Source organism: Aspergillus sydowii (genome assembly GCF_001890705.1).
Source record: "Aspergillus sydowii CBS 593.65 unplaced genomic scaffold ASPSYscaffold_3, whole genome shotgun sequence".
In the NCBI taxonomy this organism is placed as follows: Eukaryota; Fungi; Ascomycota; class Eurotiomycetes; order Eurotiales; family Aspergillaceae; genus Aspergillus; species Aspergillus sydowii.
Window position 1 is genome coordinate 2,108,758 of NW_024467861.1, and position 15,239 is coordinate 2,123,996.

At 51.5% G+C, this 15,239-nt stretch overlaps 4 protein-coding genes across 4 annotated transcripts; all 4 read left to right on the forward strand.

The window, feature by feature from the left end:
- Positions 1-553: 553 nt before the first annotated feature.
- Positions 554-2,056, forward strand: erg13 (hydroxymethylglutaryl-CoA synthase; the record flags this gene model as incomplete). Its single annotated transcript, XM_040841748.1, has 3 exons — positions 554-610; positions 670-772; positions 837-2,056. The coding sequence occupies 3 exons, from the start codon at positions 554-556 to the stop codon at positions 2,054-2,056; spliced, it is 1,380 nt and encodes a 459-aa protein (XP_040704921.1).
- Positions 2,057-3,691: 1,635 nt separating this feature from the next.
- ASPSYDRAFT_147179 (uncharacterized protein) lies at positions 3,692-5,653 on the forward strand (the record flags this gene model as incomplete). The annotated part of the gene is made up of 3 exons (XM_040841689.1): positions 3,692-4,248; positions 4,354-5,213; positions 5,340-5,653. The coding sequence occupies 3 exons, from the start codon at positions 3,692-3,694 to the stop codon at positions 5,651-5,653; spliced, it is 1,731 nt and encodes a 576-aa protein (XP_040704922.1).
- A 516-nt stretch (positions 5,654-6,169) lies between these two features.
- Positions 6,170-7,998, forward strand: ASPSYDRAFT_56501 (FAD binding domain protein; the record flags this gene model as incomplete). The annotated part of the gene is made up of 2 exons (XM_040849223.1): positions 6,170-7,304; positions 7,352-7,998. 2 exons carry the CDS (start codon positions 6,170-6,172, stop codon positions 7,996-7,998), a joined length of 1,782 nt encoding a protein of 593 aa, XP_040704923.1.
- A 2,648-nt stretch (positions 7,999-10,646) lies between these two features.
- On the forward strand, positions 10,647-14,498 carry pmcB (putative calcium-translocating P-type ATPase(PMCA-type); the record flags this gene model as incomplete). The annotated part of the gene is made up of 4 exons (XM_040849224.1): positions 10,647-11,507; positions 11,639-12,069; positions 12,127-12,269; positions 12,331-14,498. 4 exons carry the CDS (start codon positions 10,647-10,649, stop codon positions 14,496-14,498), a joined length of 3,603 nt encoding a protein of 1,200 aa, XP_040704924.1.
- Between the last annotated feature and the right edge of the window lie 741 nt (positions 14,499-15,239).

A 15,239-nucleotide genomic window follows, 5' to 3' on the forward strand; every position in this document is an offset into this window, starting at 1 on the left:
AGAGTCTCGAGATACACCTCGACCTTTTGGCAACTCGTGTGAAGGATAACTTCACAAGACTTGCTTCCTCGCAGGACGCCGCATTGGAGAATCAGGACCAGCGTCGGGTGCATCAGCCACGGCGAGCACCAGCCTCAGGCTCGGGGTTGCCCCTCGGAGGAGAAAAAAAAGTTGTATCGGCCCCACCGCGGAGCTCTGGAGTGGCACACTACTGCATTAGTCGCTTTTCCCTTTGACATTCTTGCGTGTATCGGCGAGTCCTTGAGCTGTGCTCCCAAACAGTCAAGGTGAAGGAGTGGAGGGGGCCACTCTCCCTCAGGGACAGGACCTACGCTGCATTTTCTGGCCTGGCTCTTCGACTACTTATACAGCAGGTCACCATGCTCCCTTGGCCTTCCAAGCGATCCTCGTCTCATCTTCTTCACCTCCATCACTAGTTCTCTCTCTCTCCGTCTTCTTTCCCTCAATCCTGTGTACAGCTCATCGCGGTTGTCGTTAGCCACTCCCCCGCCATATACTAAATACTACCCCCCCTTCTTCTGACACCGCCACTATGTCTCGCCCCCAGAACATCGGTATCAAGGCCATTGAGGTCTACTTCCCTCGTCAGGTACAGAACCAGAGATTTTATTCCAAAACCAGATATCGAATCTAACGGAATCGTTATAGTGTCTCGACCAGACGGACTTGGAGAAGCACGATGGCGTTAGCGAGGGAAAATACACGATTGGTCTTGGACAAAGCAAGATGAGCTTCTGTGATGACCGCGAAGGTAGGTTTTGGAATTGGCCCAGATTCGAGTTTGCTTCTTCAGTACTGATTTTCTTTTGCGATAGACATCTACTCTATTTCCCTCACCACCCTCTCCTCCCTCATGAAGAAGTACGACGTTGACCCTAACTCGGTCGGTCGGTTGGAAGTCGGCACTGAGACTCTACTGGACAAGTCTAAGTCCGTCAAGTCTGTCCTCATGCAACTCTTTGCCCCTCACGGAAACACCAACATCGAGGGTATTGATACCGTCAACGCCTGCTACGGAGGAACCAACGCTGTTTTCAACAGCATCAACTGGGTGGAGTCTTCCGCCTGGGACGGCAGAGATGCTGTCGTTGTGTGTGGTGATATTGCTCTCTATGCCAAGGGTAACGCTCGCCCTACTGGTGGTGCTGGCTGTGTCGCCATGTTGATCGGCCCCGACGCTCCTATCGTCTTTGAGCCCGGCCACCGTGCTTCATACATCACTCACGCCTACGACTTCTACAAGCCCGACCTTACTAGCGAGTACCCCGTTGTTGACGGCCACTTCTCCCTTCGCTGCTACACCGAGGCCGTCGATGCCTGCTACAAGGCCTACGGTGCCCGTGAGAAGACCCTGAAGGAGAAGACCCAGAACGGCACCAACGGTGTTTCTCACGACGAGACTAAGGACCCTCTGGACCGTTTCGACTACATCCTCTTCCACGCCCCCACCTGCAAGCTTGTACAGAAGTCCTACGCCCGTATGCTTTACAACGACTACATCGCCAACCCCACTCACCCGTCGTTTGCCGAAGTCGCGCCCGAACTCCGCGACCTCGACTACGAAAAGTCTCTGACTGACAAGACTGTCGAGAAGACTTTTATGGGTCTCACCAAGAAGCGTTTCGCCGAGCGCGTGCGCCCTGGTCTTGATGTTGCCACTCTCTGCGGTAACATGTACACCGCTACCGTCTACGCCGGTCTCTGCTCTCTGCTCAGCAACGTCACTTTTGACCCTAGCCAGCCTAAGCGCCTTGGGTTCTTCTCATATGGCAGCGGTCTTGCCAGCTCTCTCTTCAGCGCTAAGATTGTCGGCGACGTCTCTTACATTGTTGAGAAGTTGGACCTCCACAACCGTCTTAACGCCCGAAACGTCCTCCCTCCTACCGAATACGAGGCGATGTGTGAACTCCGTGAGCACGCCCACTTGGCCAAGGACTTCAAGCCCACTGGCAACCCGGAGACCCTCTTTCCCGGCACATACTATCTCACTGAGATTGACGGCATGTTCCGTCGCAAGTACGAAACCAAGGCATGAATGATGACCCGCATATAATCCTCTTTCCTTCTGACGGTCCTCCTACGACGGGGACCACTGTCTATACGACTTATTAGATTCCCTCTAGCATGATGCTTGCTTTTTTACTCGCCACGATAGAGTTGTTTTGCACTTTTTTGCACGTTCGGTTACATTTTCACTGGGCAACAAGGCGGCGCTGGATTGCTTCCGATTTCATGGGAATAGCACCCAAAACGCGTTTTGAATTATCATAATATCGCTAATTGAACATATTGATCATGGTATCTTGCCTCTAAATAAACGTAGAGTATTCGTAGTGAACCGGGCTATAGGAAAGCGATCATACGACCGCACTGTGAAAGGAGCAATTGGGAACAGCTTAGCATTGTACTTCGCGTGAGCCTTGACGCTGTGTTCCTGCGGCTCCTGCAGCCCGGTTGATGAGATCGACCCAAGAAAAAGGCCTATTGGTCGATTTTGCAAGCGTGATCGCCGGCGGAAGGAACTGAAAAGCCCCGTGCGCTCTTCAGCTCCAGACTTCCTCAACCTCAACCTCCATCTCCACTGCTCTCCCGGCCCTTCTTTCACCCAATACCAGGGCTGCAGATGCCCGATTTTCTTTTGGCTTCTGACGAATGCCATTTTATCTGTTTCATCTTCACCAATCTCGCTACGGTGATGATCAGCAGATACGACCCCCACCGACCCCGGCGCCTAGCTGGCCTGGATCGTCGGCGCGTACTGATACCACCCTAATTGGCGTAGTCGCTGAGAATTGTATTCTTAGAACACCCTGTGGCTCTGGGGTCTTCATACAGACCGATTGAGCCTAGGAATTGCCTGCCGTGGCATTTGGGACGCCCCTTGTCGGATCCTGGCCGTTCCATATCAACACCGGCGCTTATACACCTCCTGCTAGAGGCGCACGCACTATCAAGGCATCTTTGGCATCCTCGGATGTGGCAGCTACCCACAATCTGCTACTCTAGCCGCCGACCTGCTGAAACCTCAGGCTCTATCCACGCTTGGGTAAATTTAGCTCTCTGTTGCCCAGAATAGACGAAACACGCCTGCTGCCGATTATAGATCCTCCCTGGCGCTTGCGCGAACCATCTCTCTACGATTGACATCTGAGGATATCGGCGAGATGCAAAATATAGTAACATTTTGACGCGCAACTACTACCTGAAACACTTGTGCTTGTTGAAGACCCATTAGCCCTAGGATCATACCAGGAAGAACTGGCAGCTTGGGCCCGATTCTGGCTCAACTCACGCGGTTTGGCAATGATTGCGGCGTTACTACGGAGCTTTCTCCATGTTTCAGGTTATTTGGGCCCTGATTTCCCAGTGTATGGGTTGCTTCTATTTTGGCACTTGCACGACTTTGTTGCCCTCAGCCGAGAAGCATTTAACATCCAACCATTCCCGCGTCCATCCTCAATTCCAGTCTCATCTTGTCATTCGCAATTATTATGGTTGGAATTTGATCTCTCGCTCAGTTTTACAAAAGTTTCCTGCTTCTGCAATATCTTTCTGTCACCTCTCCTTTGTGCATTGCTATTGGAAGCTGGCTCTTCCTGCGACAACCCATTAACAGCTTAATACACCTATGATATTATTCCCTCTTCATAATACCTAAAGCAAGAATATCATGTCGTTGGGATTCCCTTTTTACCGACCCACCACTCCTCCTGTTCACTACCAGGAGCTGGCTGGACAGTCGCATAACCGCAATGCATCGGACTCGTCTATATACTCCAACGATTCGTCTCCCTGGTCTGCTGTCACCTCAACCACGAGCCCGACGGTAGACTCTCCTCCCCGGTATCAGCATGGGCCTGCTCTCCTCCCTAGAATCAGGCACCAGGACGTTGTTATCGAACCTCCACCGGCGGCGGGACCGCAGCGCCATCGTCGGTTCTTGTCTAACACGCGGAACCCACCAGGGTTCGTTCCATACCCACCACAACGTCCGTCGATCCAGCGCAATGTGGTTGAGGTATCGGACAAGCTTGCCGCAGTCTCATCTGCGCACACTTCTCCTGTCTACAATTCCTACAATGAATCAACGTTTTCGTCCCCTGTGAACATGGTTCCATCACACAGGCGCAGGGAATCTGGCAAGCATTCTCGCTCGGGATCTGCCTCAAGTATCGATGAAGAGACCTTGAAAAGGTATGGTTACCCAACCTACCGGCAGTTCCCAAAGTATATGACTCAGCCTCAGCCTTCACCAACCGCACCTATCACACCGGCTACACCCAATATCATGGTGTATCCTCCAAATTTACGAGACTCTTCGGCCGATCCCAGCATGGTGAAGACCCAAGAAACTACTGCGCACGCACCAATTACAATTCCCGCATCCCCGTACGGGTATTCTCAAGTCTCTAGTGCCCAATGTTCACCTATTGGCCTTGTTCACCCTACTGTTAGCGCTTGTCCACAGTCGACCAGTCTTCTTTCGTACCTTACAGGCCCAACGCAAGCAATCAATCTAGTTCGCAATGTGAGCGTAGCCCCTACTCGAGGCCTGCACGACTATTTCTGGTGGGATATCCGGAACTTGCGCAGCTGGACCTCCTTCTCTTTGGACACTTTCGACTCTATCAAGGGGCTCACAAAACTATTGAAGACCGCGATCCCTTCGGATCTGACCCCTCCAGCTGTAGTGCAGAGCAATCGTTTGTCTCCAGACTCGGAAGCTGCACTCATTAGTCTTGTCCAAGATATCTATGCCCCGCGAGTGAATGCCGCTCTCGGGGTATCCCTGGGACCCGACCATCTATCTCTTTACCCAGCTCCAACTCCTCGAGCTTCAGCAAACAATAAGAACCACGGTGGACCACATTTCCTAGCGAACTACTCCTCAGACACGGAACAAACCGCCGCAGGTCTACCTCGCGGCCGCCTTGTTGGGATAGCCAAGAGCTTTGACCGCTGGAACACAGGGATGCGCAATGAAGCGCCTCATCGCCGCGTGGAGTACCTCAACGGCCTTGCTCATCTCCAGCGATGCATGCGCGAACATTCCTGCCGCTATGGTTTCATAATTACTGAGATAGAACTCGTCTGCGTGCGAGCAGGCTGCGATCCGGGCGATGACGTTCCCTATTTCGGCTTTCTGGAGGTCTCTGCGCCAATCCCAACCAACATCGCAGCCAACGCAGGTGGTTCCGGAGCTGAGAGCGGATCGACTGCGTATGCATCCCCTAGCTCGCCTGCCTCTTCCCCTGACAGCTCGCTAGCGAGCCAGTCACCGCCGCAGGACCATGACGGGTATTCTCTCCCGGCACCAGAAGCCCTAAACGTTCCCATGACCGCAAGCTTAGCGTTATATTTTCTACTCATGCTCTCCAAATCCGTCCCCCTTCCCTCTCAACCCTCTTCCCACCTCAATGTCGGAGGACCGGGTGCTCTCACTCGGCAGCGGACTCTAACAGAGGGTAAAGACAAATGGATCCCCGAGCCGCAGATTGGCGAAAAGCGCGATGCAAAGAGGGTAAGAGGATGGATCTGGCCGCACGATGCCTGGCATCGACGGGAGGGTGGTGGAGCGCCGAGAACTAGGGCGACAACGGCTCCAGCAAAGCAGAAGAAATGGCATAAGTAGGGGGAGAAGGGAAGGGAAAGGAGTATACTTCAAAACTAACGGCCGCTTTTTTTTGGGATTGGACTTTTGTTTTGTATTAATGGAATTCCTTTTCTGTTATTACTGTTGTCGTTGACATATTATACTTAATAATATAATGTTTTTAAGGACCTTGTTATTCTAGATAGCAAGGCGGGATATTAGACTTGATGCAATTTTGACCCCAAGGTCCCCCGGCCTACCCCATACAGTCAAATCACTGCGCATCATCCACCGAGCTCCCACTTATCTCCTGCTATTTAAACGAACGATAAGCAGCTGCCCTCAAAGTAAGTACCTTGGGGTCCAAGTACCCTGGGGAGTACATCCACACGAGACCAGTCCGTCTATCAGTCACACCCTCCGTATATAGCCACCTAGCCACCATGACACAGCATTTGATTTTCAAAATAGAAATAAAGCAAGCTTAAAAAAAAATTAACACTTCTTTGCCTTTCTCACCCAAGAAAACAGAATAAACCAAAGCCAGAAGGAGAAATGCACCTCCATGACATCCTCATAATCGGTGCTGGCCCCTGCGGTCTCGCCGTCGCCGCCCGCCTAAAAGAACACACGCCGTCTGCGATTTTTACCGATGCTGAACACCAGCGGTACCACTGGATAAACAAGCATAAGGGTCGGATGAACTTGGTGAGGTCACGCCGGAGGAAGAACCCGAGCTTGGGCGTTCCATTGCAGCATGGTACTACAGGTGGTGCTGGTATGAAGGAGGGCGTGAAGAAGACACAGACGCGGACTTCCTCGGTGTCGTCGGGATCGAGCGAGGACAGTTCTAGGTCAGATTCTAGTGCGACCGGGAATGAATCGGCGACGTCTGTCTCTGATCATGGATCTGACAGCGAACATGAAAAGGAGGAGAATGGGCCGTCCATGCTTGTATTAGACTCGACCGGAACGCAATGGCTTGAGAGGTGGAACCGCGCCTTTAAAACCCTAGAGATCGAGCAGCTCCGCAGCCCTATGTTCTTTCATGTTGACCCCGGTGATCGAGACGGAATGCTAGCGTATACAACGGAGCAAGGGCGAGAAAATGATCTCTGGGAGATATCAGGGTGTGTTGGGAAAGAGATGTCGAAGCATAAGAAGAAGAAACAGCAGAAGCAGAAGCAACGGAACATGAAGGTGATTGGGGATACGGAGATTGATGAGCGAGACAGGAAGGATTACTTCTCGCCAAGTACAGGCCTATTTCGGGACTACTGCGGAAGCGTTGTTGAAAGGTACGGACTTGATCGCCCGGGGATGATTGCGGAGGGAGATGTTGTGGACATTTGTTTTAATTACGTTGACGAGCTGGATTCGTCGCGGAAGGTGTTTACGGTGACCACCAGAGATGGAAAGGTGTTTTACTCCAAGGCTGTGGTGTTGGCTGTTGGGCCTGGAGGGAGGAAACTCCTGCCTTTCCCTTTGAGCGCCGAAGAGGCAGAAGGCGCCTGCCACAGTGGTGAGATTCGAGCATTTCCGAGTCCCAACGTGAAGAGGAAGATCCAACAACGGAGGGAGACGAATGTCGTCGTTGTCGGCGGTGGATTGTCTTCAGCACAAATTGCCGACATGGCGATTCGAAAGGGAGTCACCAAGGTGTGGTTTCTCCTGCGTTCTGACTTCAAAGGTAAGCTTCCTTTGCTCTGTGGCCAGGACGAGGACTGACGGTTGCAGTTAAACACTTTGACATAACCCTAAGCTGGATGGGCAAGTTCAAAAACTACGAGAAAGCCGTCTTCTGGTCGGCGGATACAGACGAAGAGCGCATGGAGATGATCAAGACAGCTCGCAACGGAGGCAGCATTACGCCTCGATACCAGAAGATTCTTCGAGAGCATGCTGCCCGTGGACGAGTATCCATCCACCCGCGCACCGTCATTACCAGCAAGGAGTACTGCAGCGCCACCAAGACGTGGCGCTTGGTTACAGACCCTCCCATCCCCGACCTTCCAGAGATCGACTACATGTATTTCGCAACGGGCATGCACATGGATGTGTGTGAGCTACCGTTGTTGCAACAGATGCACCGGGACTATCCAATTGAGACGATACAGGGCCTCCCATGCCTCACAGAGGATCTTATGTGGCAGGCTGATGTGCCTCTGTTCTTGACGGGGCGACTGGCAGCTTTGCGTCTGGGCCCAGGGGCGCCCAACCTCGAGGGTGCAAGGTTGGGCGCAGAAAGGGTCGCATGGGGTATGGAAGAGGTGCTGGGTAAACTCGCGTTTGGTAAGGATGAAACAGATGAGCAGGAGGTTGACCAGTCAAAGGAGTGTTTCTGTGGATTGGGGAATCGATATGCCGGGCTGGCTGATTCATGATATGGACTGGATACGTCCTGAATTAAACCTAGGTAAAGCAATCAAAATTTGAAACCAGACAGAAATGCATATTTGTTTGGAGATGGAAATAGAAACCAGCAGGATGCCTCGTAATATGCACGAGGGAGGTTGGTCAAGTCTTATGAAGAACAGATGGCGGTGGTCGGTGTGATGCACAGGTGCGGCAGGTGCAGGTGGCTCGCTCTTTCCCTCTTTCTGTCCCAATGCTCCTTCCTTTTCGTTCCCTCCTTCCTCCGTACGATCAGTTTTCTCCTCTCGGCAGGTGCAATCCAGGCCCGGCCTGAATAGGCAGTACTAGTACGTGGAATTTAGTTACCATGGATACCTACAGAAGGCTGACATCCATCTACAGGCTGCGTCAAGGCCATTTTGTTGGTTCGAAAGACTGATGCGCTTGTCGTCAAACTAGAGGCCTTCCCGAGGACGACTATTGAATCACAACAAACACTAATATCTCTAAAGAGGAAGCTATGAGGTGGAACAGAGGGCTGTGCTGCTGACGAATCATTGTGTCGGTGTACGACTGGCTCAGGATGCCGTCTCCTGTAATTCCGACTGGTGGCAGACATCATCGCCGACAGGCTCGCCTCGCCATATCGCTGCCTACAGCAGAGTTGTGAACAAGCACTGTTGCTGGTGGCGGGTAGTGGCGGAGATCAGAAGACCGCTAGCGGAGGCATCCCGCTGGTGCATTCAAATAATATACAAACACAGCAGTGTGGCTGAGACAATGTCGTAGGAGAACCTGTGTTGGTCCGTGCAAAAGTATGACCCATCAAGTTACCTACAAACCAATGTTGAAGACACACGATGAAAGCAGTACAGCTCATGGGTATACAATTCAAGACCTGAACTCTGTCTTCCAAACGCTGTGAGGCGAAAACGCCTCGGGCTGTATGATGGGCAGTGTTCCAGTCCTGACTAGGTGAGACCTACCTCCTTATCCAACGGTATCGACGGAGGCAGCGGAGACGCACCCGCATCGCGGAGCGGGGCCGCGTTTTCAGCATCTGGGATAGGATAATCAGAGTAATAAAACACATGCTTCGTCATGATTGAAGTTCTCGACCAGGCGAGCAAAAGGGCCCTGAGTGAGCATAGCCAAGAGAGGCCCCCCTTTTGTATGGGCGGATGGATGCCCCAGTGTCAGCTTACACCTTCGTATAGCTCCATGAGCCTCGTAACTCGTATGCGGCTCAGTGTGTTAATAATAGGTACCGGTCAGCAACACAAAGCTTACCCAGTGGAAGTCTGTACATACGAGTTTGCAGCGCCCGGTACGAAGGAGGCTGCAACGATGATGCGGATGTCTATGGAGAGTTCGCCCTCGAACAAATTTGACAAGCTCACAATTTTGCCCAAGCCCAAAGTTTCGCCCGTGTATATGCACGTTTAACCTTGTTCTTATTTAGCAAAATCAAATGCTCATCCCATTTGTGCTCCGCCTTGTCAGGGTAAGTGTCGGTAAACCAGAAAGAGCCACAACTAGGCAGCACACCCATGCACGAGGCAGACAGCAGACAGCAGACAGCAGACAGCAGACTTCCATGTAATTGGCATTATTTGATTCACATGAATCTGCGCGTTTGCAAGGCTCCGAAGTCCGAAGGCAAAAATGGTGCAGCTGTCTTGGGCTGTTGGGAGTCTCAACAGATCGCATCAGCCACTGTTGTGGCGGTGCAACCAACCCTCTGATGAAGACTGAAGACAGTCATGCGCCACACTTTTGGCCAACCCTGTTGAGAATCCAAGAGTGGCTGTGGAGATGAGGAGCGAGGCTAAGTGACGATCAATATTTGTGCAGCCACAAAGAAAGGTCCATTTGCCATTCACGGGTCTAGTCGCCGGCCCGGTAGTCACTGCATAGTGCATACAGTCATGACCTGTGAAGCTGCAAGACAGCTGGAGTCTGTGTATCGAGGCGCAGCAGAGTGGCCAATCACCCAGCCATCCAACCATCGTCGGCGTCTACTCTGACATTTGGAAGATTAGAGTTTAGGCGATGAAGAACGTCATTCTGCAATTTCATTGGCCCATCTCGTTTGCCGCACTCGGTCGTCATCCCTTGCTTTTTGTTGTCCCAGTGCGAAGCTGCGAAGCGCCAGCATGTGGACAGATCAGGGTCACCTGTGTCGCAGTCAGGCTTGGTTCAGTCCACCGAGCAGCAGTTTAATATAGTCAGCGCTTAGAAAGCCCAACAAAGAGTGTTCAGCCAACCCCTTGTTTCATGAAGGATGGTGGTCGTTGGCGTGCTTTGTTGAGCCGGGCGGGTTAAAAGGAGACGTGCTTTGTATACTGGAGGTATACTCCGTATGATCTCAGGATGGAATGGAATCTCGATAATAATAATTCGAAGACCCTGCATGCCAAGTAAACCGAGACTCATTCTTCAAACAGCGAATGAGATATTCGTAAAGAAAAGGAGTTATTCTGTTCGCCCAGTGACGAGATCTGCCTCGCCTTCTTGGACGTGCGTCGTTGCACTGCCTCACTCACTTTCCCCCCCACTCCTTTAATCTCTTAATATAAGATATGGGCGCTCGCCAACATCCTTTTCTGCCTCTGATGGCATATTTGATCAATAATTATCCATAAATTTTCAATACGAGCCGGGTTGCCCATCACTCATGGCAAGCCCTAACGACGAGTCCTCTGCGGACTCATCACATCTGCACCCAACTCCGCAGATTGCAATCCATACAGACGACCAAAACACACCATTCTCACCGGGGCAGACAGAATCACATCCTACAACCCTGATGCCATCTGCAGACCGGCTAACAGTCAGCCATGACCCGCCACGAACATCACATTCGCTCGACGGCGACACTCTTCGCACACGTGCGGATTCCACAGCCTCTAACGCAGAGACAATCGCCAATTCAGAAGCGCCATCGAAGATAGTAGAAGGACCGCCCAAGGGAACATCCAACCCAACCAACCTCTCAGAGATCGACGACGTACCGCTCTCCGAAGCTCTCAACCCAGACCCTCAACATGCCCGAGATTTCGAGGTGCAGGACAACCGGTTCCCATTCTCGCCTGGCCAGCTGAACAAGATGCTCAACCCCAAGTCGCTGGCTGCTTATCATGCGCTGGGAGGCGTAGCAGGCCTAGGAAAGGCTCTGCGAACGGATCTCAAGTCCGGGTTATCCGGCGACGAGACAAAATTGCATGGTAATCTTGTCTATGTCCCGGAAACATCGTCGTATGATCTACTCGATGAGGCTGCTGGCAGCTCAAGTGGTGCAGAAGGCACAGACACGCAATTCTACGACCGGATACGCATCTTCAGCCAGAATCGGCTGCCGGCGAGGAAGTCAACGGGGTTTCTGAAGCTGTTGTGGATGGCATACAATGATAAGATTATCATTCTGTTGACGATCGCTGCAGTTATCTCTCTTTCTCTGGGCATCTACCAAACTATTGATGAGGGGAAGGGCGTCGATTGGGTTGAGGGTGTTGCTATCGTTGTCGCCATCGCTATTGTTACTATCGTGACGGCGTTGAATGACTGGCAGAAGGAGCGTCAGTTCGCAAAGTTGAACAAGAGGGTAAGTTCTCTTTCTCCTATCCGTCCTTTTTTTTTTCAAAACTATTTCTAACATAAATATTACAGAATAATGACCGCGAGGTGAAAGCTATCCGTTCTGGCAAAGAAATGATGATTTCCATCTTCGACATCACCGTCGGTGACATCCTCCTTGTCGAACCTGGCGACTCTGTCCCTGCAGACGGCGTCCTCATCTCCGGCCACGGAATCAAGTGCGACGAGTCCTCAGCGACCGGTGAATCCGACCAAATGAAGAAGACAGACGGATTCGAAGTATCCCGGCAAATTGCCGATGGCACCGCCACCAAGAAGCTCGACCCATTCATGATCTCCGGCAGCAAAGTCCTAGAAGGCGTCGGTACATATCTTGTCACGAGCGTTGGGAAATACTCCAGCTATGGTCGGATCTTAATGTCGCTGCAAGAGTCTAACGACCCTACTCCGCTCCAAGTCAAGCTTGGACGACTGGCGAACTGGATTGGGTGGTTGGGATCAAGGTAGGCCTCTCTATCCAACTATGGGCTCTTGTTATTAGTTGCTAACGGGCTGTCCAGTGCTGCTATTATTCTCTTTTTCGCTTTGCTTATTCGCTTTCTCGTCAACCTTGGGGACAATCATGCTAGCTCGGCTACCAAAGGCCAGCAGTTTGTCGACATTCTCATCGTAGCTGTCACCGTCATTGTTGTTGCGATTCCTGGTGAGTACTATACCCTGTTTTGAAGCCTGTCTTCATGACATTGTCTAACCTTCACCTATAGAGGGCCTTCCGCTGGCCGTGACATTGGCTCTCGCCTTCGCCACAACACGAATGGTCAAAGAAAACAACTTGGTCCGTGTTCTAAGAGCATGTGAAACCATGGGCAACGCAACTGTTGTCTGCTCTGATAAGACAGGCACATTGACTCAGAATAAAATGACTGTGGTTGCCGGTACTCTGGGCTCGAAAGGTTTCCAGCACAACCTCGGAGACGAGTTTGCTTCCACTTCTGCTATGGAAGTCTTCAAGGCGTGCCCCCAGGATGCTCGAGACCTCCTTGTCAAAAGTATAGCTCTCAACTCGACCGCATTCGAGGAAGCAAAGGAGGGCTCGCGAGAGTTCGTTGGAAGCAAGACTGAAGTGGCCCTTCTGCAACTGGCACGGGACTATCTTGGGATGGACGTTACTACTGAGCGTGCCTCTTCGTCGATTGTCCAATTGATCCCCTTTGACTCTGCTCGGAAATGCATGGGTGTTGTATACCGAGTTTCTGATGGTCAATATCGCCTTCTTGTTAAGGGAGCCGCTGAGATCATGGTGGACAAATGTTCAACTCAAGTGAATACCGATGCGGCTAAATTGATTGTTGAGCCAGCAACCGTCCAGGACAAGAGGCAAGCTCTTGACACGATAGACTCATACGCAAAGAAGTCGCTGCGCACGATTGGTTTAGTGTACAAGGACTTCTCTGCCCATTCCTGGCCTCCAGTTGAGGTTGCTACTGTTCAAGACGACCCAGAGTCCGCCGACTTTGACAGCATTTTCCAAGACATGACATGGCTTGGTGTGATGGGCATCCAAGATCCCCTGCGCCCAGAGGTTCCCGCTGCTATTAAGCGGTGCCGCGATGCTGGCGTTCAGGTGAAGATGGTCACAGGCGACAATGTCAACACTGCTACTGCCATTGCTGAGTCTTGTGGCATCAAAACAAAAGACGGCATTGTTATGGAGGGACCCAAGTTCCGTCAGCTCCCTGAGGAAGAAATGGATAGAATTCTACCTGATCTTCAGGTTCTGGCACGCTCTTCTCCTGAAGATAAGCGCATCCTGGTGGCTCGGCTGAAGAAGCTGGGCGAAACCGTCGCGGTGACAGGGGATGGTACCAACGACGGACCAGCCTTGAAGACTGCGGATGTAGGATTCTCCATGGGAATCGCTGGTACTGAGGTTGCAAAGGAGGCCAGTTCGATTATCCTTCTCGACGACAACTTCAAGTCCATCGTGACAGCCATCGCCTGGGGTCGTGCAGTCAATGATGCTGTTGCGAAGTTCCTCCAGTTCCAAATCACCGTCAACATCACCGCCGTCATCCTCACCTTCGTCTCGGCTCTCTACAACTCGAACAACGAGAGTGTCCTCAGCGCTGTCCAGCTCCTCTGGGTGAATCTGATCATGGACACCTTCGCTGCCCTTGCTCTTGCAACCGACGCCCCGACTGAGAAGATCCTCGACCGGAAGCCTGTCCCTAAGCATGCGTCTCTCTTCACTGTGACCATGTGGAAGATGATACTCGGCCAGGCCATCTACCAGCTCGCCATTACATTTATGCTCTACTTCGCCGGAGACAACCTTCTCTCCGACTACCTTGACTCTGACCCTGACATCCGCCACGGCCAGCTCGACACCATTGTTTTCAACACCTTTGTCTGGATGCAGATATTCAATGAGTTTAACAACCGCCGCCTCGACAACAAACTTAACATTTTCGAAGGCATGCTCCGCAACTACTGGTTCATCGGAATTAACTGTATTATGGTCGCCGGCCAAGTCATGATCATCTACGTCGGCGGCCAGGCCTTCAACGTTCGGGTGATTACCCCTGTACAATGGGGAATTTGCATCGCCTGCGCAATTGGCTCTCTTCCTTGGGCTGTTGTTCTTCGCTGTATCCCTGATGGGCCAGTCGGCATCATCATTGGTGCTGTTGCTGCCTCCGTCAGTTTCGTGATGAAGCCTATTGGCCGTGGCTTTGCTGCGATTGCAAGACCGATCAAGCGAGTGATGCGCAGAAGCCAGAACAAGGAGAGTGACAAGCCTGCAGACAGCAATAGCAGTGACTATGCAGAATCCTTGAAAGACCTGAGTGAGCAGCGCGTTCCTGATGAGGAGCAACAACACTCCGTGCCTCGGTTTACATTTACTACCCCTGATGATGCTTCTGGAAGATAATACCCACTCATACGGATTTGTACCACTACAGCACCATACGTTCACTTGCAACTTGAGAAACATTCTTGTCGTTTTCGTTCCTGGCTTCTTTGTCTTTTCCAACTGCATTGCATGAAACTATTACACTGGTTAAACTACGGTGCTTTGGGGTGGAAGGTTTCTGTTATTTTGCATAGCGCTGGGTTTTCATTTTCATTCATTTTTACAGAATATTGCAGGCTAGACATGTACTTTAGAATACCCAATGTGAGCCATAGAGATAATTCAACAGATCTACCGGATATGCTTCCATAGTACTTGGATTATAGTATACAGCCTCAGGCGGTAAGGCATCAACAGTAGCTCAACTGCTGGAGAATCGGTCAATTGACCCCATTCAGCCGCCAATTGCATGCAAAATTATGTTTATTTGTATCCTTGAATTTGAAGTTCACATTTGTAACGTAGATTCCTGTCGTACTGAGAGATTTTGCATAGAAAGCCAGCTGTCATAATTCGGCTGCCTTTCCCCGCGTGGGTAACTGAGCCTCCGTCTCTCTTTAGTTGATGACGACCCAACTTCTCCCTCACTCTCATCTCCAAGCTCCACCACCACCACAACACCACCAACCCACGCTCTCAATTCCTCTCCCTAACTCAACAAACTCTCCAATCCCCCGCCGGACATCTGCCCACCTCGAGTCCGCCTCACCTCACAACAAACAAACCCAAAAACACACTGAACTCAACCCAACCCATCCC